This window comes from Pituophis catenifer, unplaced genomic scaffold (genome assembly GCF_029215685.1).
Source record: "Pituophis catenifer annectens isolate HBS135680 unplaced genomic scaffold, rPitCat1.0.hap2 SCAF_1, whole genome shotgun sequence".
Classification (NCBI taxonomy): domain Eukaryota; kingdom Metazoa; phylum Chordata; class Lepidosauria; order Squamata; family Colubridae; genus Pituophis; species Pituophis catenifer.
Genome location: NW_027256881.1, coordinates 97,769,752 through 97,773,109, shown reverse-complemented (window position 1 = coordinate 97,773,109; position 3,358 = coordinate 97,769,752). Strand labels below are relative to the sequence as shown.

The window sequence follows — 3,358 nt, the reverse complement described above, 5'->3', positions numbered from 1 at the left end:
GAGGAGGATTTTCAGATCCTCCTCAGTTACTGGTGGAAAAATGGGCAGAAATCAGCAAGGTGAATTTTAACAGGGACAAAATCTTACATTTGGGTAAGAAAAAAAAATCAAAGTCACAATTATAGGATGAAGGTGGAAATTCCATTGGAAGCAATATATATGAAAAGGATTTGCATTTCTTGGCAAAAGCAGAACCCTGGGCAAAAGAGAGACAGTCACACATACAATTCTAACCCAGACAGGGTAGAATTGCTCAGTATCATTTCAGAACAAGAAGCAATGGGTTTGTTTTACAAAGAAGTAGATTCAGTTGGACATCAGAAAAAAAGATTCCTAATGTAAGGAATGGACTTTCTTGGGCGATGGCATACTCTTCTTTGTTTCAGGCAATTGAACAGAGGTCAGGTTGGATGACATCTGTCAGGGATGTTAAAATGGATTCCTGCACTGGGCAGGTTTTGAATTAGATGAATTCTCTAAGATCCTTCCAACCCCGACATTCCATGATTCTATAATTCTTATTTAGTTGGAAAGAAACTAAGCAGCCGACAGCTTTAACAGATTAATGCTGTATCTTCTTTTTACTTGATAGATAAGATATTTGCTTAACCTAGTACAGCATGAACTTTTTTTTTCTTGCCCCAGAAAATGAAAATGAAACTGTGTTCTTCCGGACAGATATTTTAAAGCTACAAATCTCTTCCTCTTCTCTTAACGGGCTTTTAGAAGTTTCTGATTCTGTGAACACAAATCACAGAGCTGAACTGGACCGTTACAGCACCGAATCAGAGGATGGAAAAGTTTCGGCCAGTGCTGGATTTCATGGTCAATCACCAGAAGATCTTGGGCTATGGGGCAGTATCTCTGCTGACTGCAGGTAGTGAGCGTATCTTTTCTGTGGTGGTGTTCAAATGCCCTTGCAACTCTTGGAATACCCTTTATGGTGGTGTGTTTCTGCTGATGCCAGCTCTTATTCTGTTTCTGCTGGGCTTGCTCCTGAATGTACGTTCTTGGAAGGTGCTCACTGGATGTTGCTCCAAAGGCAGACCATGTAGTTGTCCTCGTGGGAATCGCCTCCAGCGCCGCTTACAAGTGATGGGGTTTGTAATACTCAGTGCTGCCGTGGCTCCTCTCACGTGGATTTCTGTGGCCTTGCTGGGAGGAAGTTTCTATGAATGTACTGCTACTGGGAGCCCCATCTTACAGCAATATGTGTGCAAAGGCAAAGGGGAAGAATGTATCAAAATTCTGGTTAAAGTGCCTTGTCTCAGCTCTGCCTCTCCTTCTTCTGAACTGGAGATACTCGCAACCCTTCGAGCTCAATCACAGGTTAGTCTATGGCTTTTTCCAAGTTGGGTAACAGCCAGAGTTCCCATCTTAGAACTCTCCAAGGGTGCTAACTAGACCATTGAAACAGCACCAGGAGCTTTTCTACCAGTTGTTCTGGCAATAGTGGCCAAGTAACTCCATTCTTAAAGACTTCCATAGCATTGCTTCCCTGGCAGCCTGTTTCATGGATTTTAGGTACCAGGTTAGGAGCTTTTTATTTGTTTCAGTTTAAATATTTGTTTTGATGATGTTGTCCTGTTGGTCAAAATCGTTAATAGTAAACTAGAGATAACATGATTTTGTCAATTGCTTCCAGCTAGGGAAGCTGTTATATGAGGAAATGAGAAAAGTTGTATCTTTTCCTATCTGCAGAGAAATTGATTGCATTTCGGAGGAGAAATTCCCCATTAGCATCAGAAGGAATTTCCTCCTATTGTGAATTAGAGGGATTTTCCTCTAGCATGCAACTAATAGGGCTATGCAGCAATCTGGATTTGAAGGACAAAAGGTGATTTGGAGTTCGTTCAGGCACATACATACCCCCTGTCCTTAAATCAAACATATACTTTCTTGGGGTACTTCTGGTAGCTCCAGATGGTGGCTGTGTAAGCTTTGGAAATAATGCAGCTGTTTTAAGGAAATGCCAATAGCTGCTCTTGAGAATACTCTGATTCATTCTGAGATCACCTTATACAGCCTTAACAATAAGAGATGAAAAAGCTATATTACATTTCCATACCTGCTCAGATTCCTTAATTATCCATCTTGTCCCTCCAGTTGTATTGAGAGGCCTCATCTTTACTTTACATCTTCACTTTAAATACCTACTGGGGTTTTGCTATAGTTATCAGATATCTAGGCCTCAAAAATCTAGAGAAACAAGTGTTGATGTGCTGCTTTGGCAGCTCCTGTGTTGAACAGGAAGAGATAAATATCAGGAGGTAAGCAACTGTTAAGAAGAAAGGCTTTAATCTTTCTCCCTACACTGAGGGCTTTGAATTCTAGATTGTAAATACCAATACCAATGCAGATCGCTACAATATACACCCAGAATCAAGGTGAAATCCAGCAGGTTCTGACAGGTTCTGGAGAACTGGTAGCGGAAATTTTGAGTAATTCAGAGAACTGGCAAATACCACCTCTGGCTGGCCCCAGAGTGGGGTGGGAATGGAGATTTTGCAGTATCCTTCCCCTGGAGTGGGGTGGAAATGGAGATTTTGCAGTATCCTTCCCCTGCCATGCCCACCAAGCCACACCATGCCCATCAAGCCACGCCCACAGATCCAGTAGTAAAAAAATTTGAATTTCACCGCTGCCCAGAATGTAAGATGGAGTTTAATCTTGAAGTGCCTTGATTGCAAGCATGATTATTATTTTTATGCTTCTTCTAAAGGTGTTTGGATGGATTTTGATTGCCGGCATCTTCACAGTGGCCCTTCTTGCCACCTGCATTTCTCGCTGCCGTTCTCCAGTCAGCGTTCTTCAACTTGCATTCTGGAAAGTCTACCTGCAGAAAGAACAACAACTTTTTGAAACCATGGCCAAAGAACATGCGTCAAAGTTAGCAGAGAGGAATCTTAAAAGCTTCTTTGATTCCACTGAGTTGGAACCATTTCAGACCCCAAACACCAAAGCCTGGGATAGCATTTCCTCCTTGTTTGCCTTTAATCCTAAAGTCAATTACTACAGTATGATACATAAATATGTCAGTCAAAAATCTCAAAGTGGTAGCATTAAGTCTGCTGAAGGAGATATATACCCCAGTTGTTTGCAATTTGTAGATAGTGCAAATGTTGAAGTCTAAATTTTGTAACAACTGAGAAAATGCCTCAAACAACAGTCTTCCTAGCCTCATAAAGGTGGAAGAGGGAGGCCTATTTGTTTGCAAGAGTTTGTTATTGTAACCTTCTAATAAAAGTAGCATTAGCTTTCATAATTTTGGTTTCCCAGTCTGGTCTACCTTAAAGGGCTGACAAGTATCAAGGCTTGTTAATAGCTACATTATGCAATATTTCATTACTTCATTACA

The 3,358-nt window shown here is 41.2% G+C and overlaps 1 protein-coding gene across 1 annotated transcript; it reads left to right on the top strand.

Annotated features, from left to right (window-relative positions):
• The first annotated feature begins 792 nt into the window (after nucleotides 1-792).
• Nucleotides 793-3,133, top strand: LOC139323697 (calcium homeostasis modulator protein 6-like). Its single transcript, XM_070953145.1, has 2 exons — nucleotides 793-1,329; nucleotides 2,723-3,133. The coding sequence occupies exons 1-2, from the start codon at nucleotides 793-795 to the stop codon at nucleotides 3,131-3,133; spliced, it is 948 nt and encodes a 315-aa protein (XP_070809246.1).
• The last annotated feature ends 225 nt before the right edge of the window (nucleotides 3,134-3,358 follow it).

Excerpts from the sequence above, each read along its gene's own strand:
- LOC139323697 (XM_070953145.1), top strand. The coding sequence starts at position 793 with ATGGAAAAGTTTCGGCCAGTGCTGGATTTCATGGTCAATCACCAGAAG. Across the intron at positions 1,330-2,722 it reads CCCTTCGAGCTCAATCACAG|GTGTTTGGATGGATTTTGAT; the intron begins GTTAGTCTATGG and ends CTTCTTCTAAAG.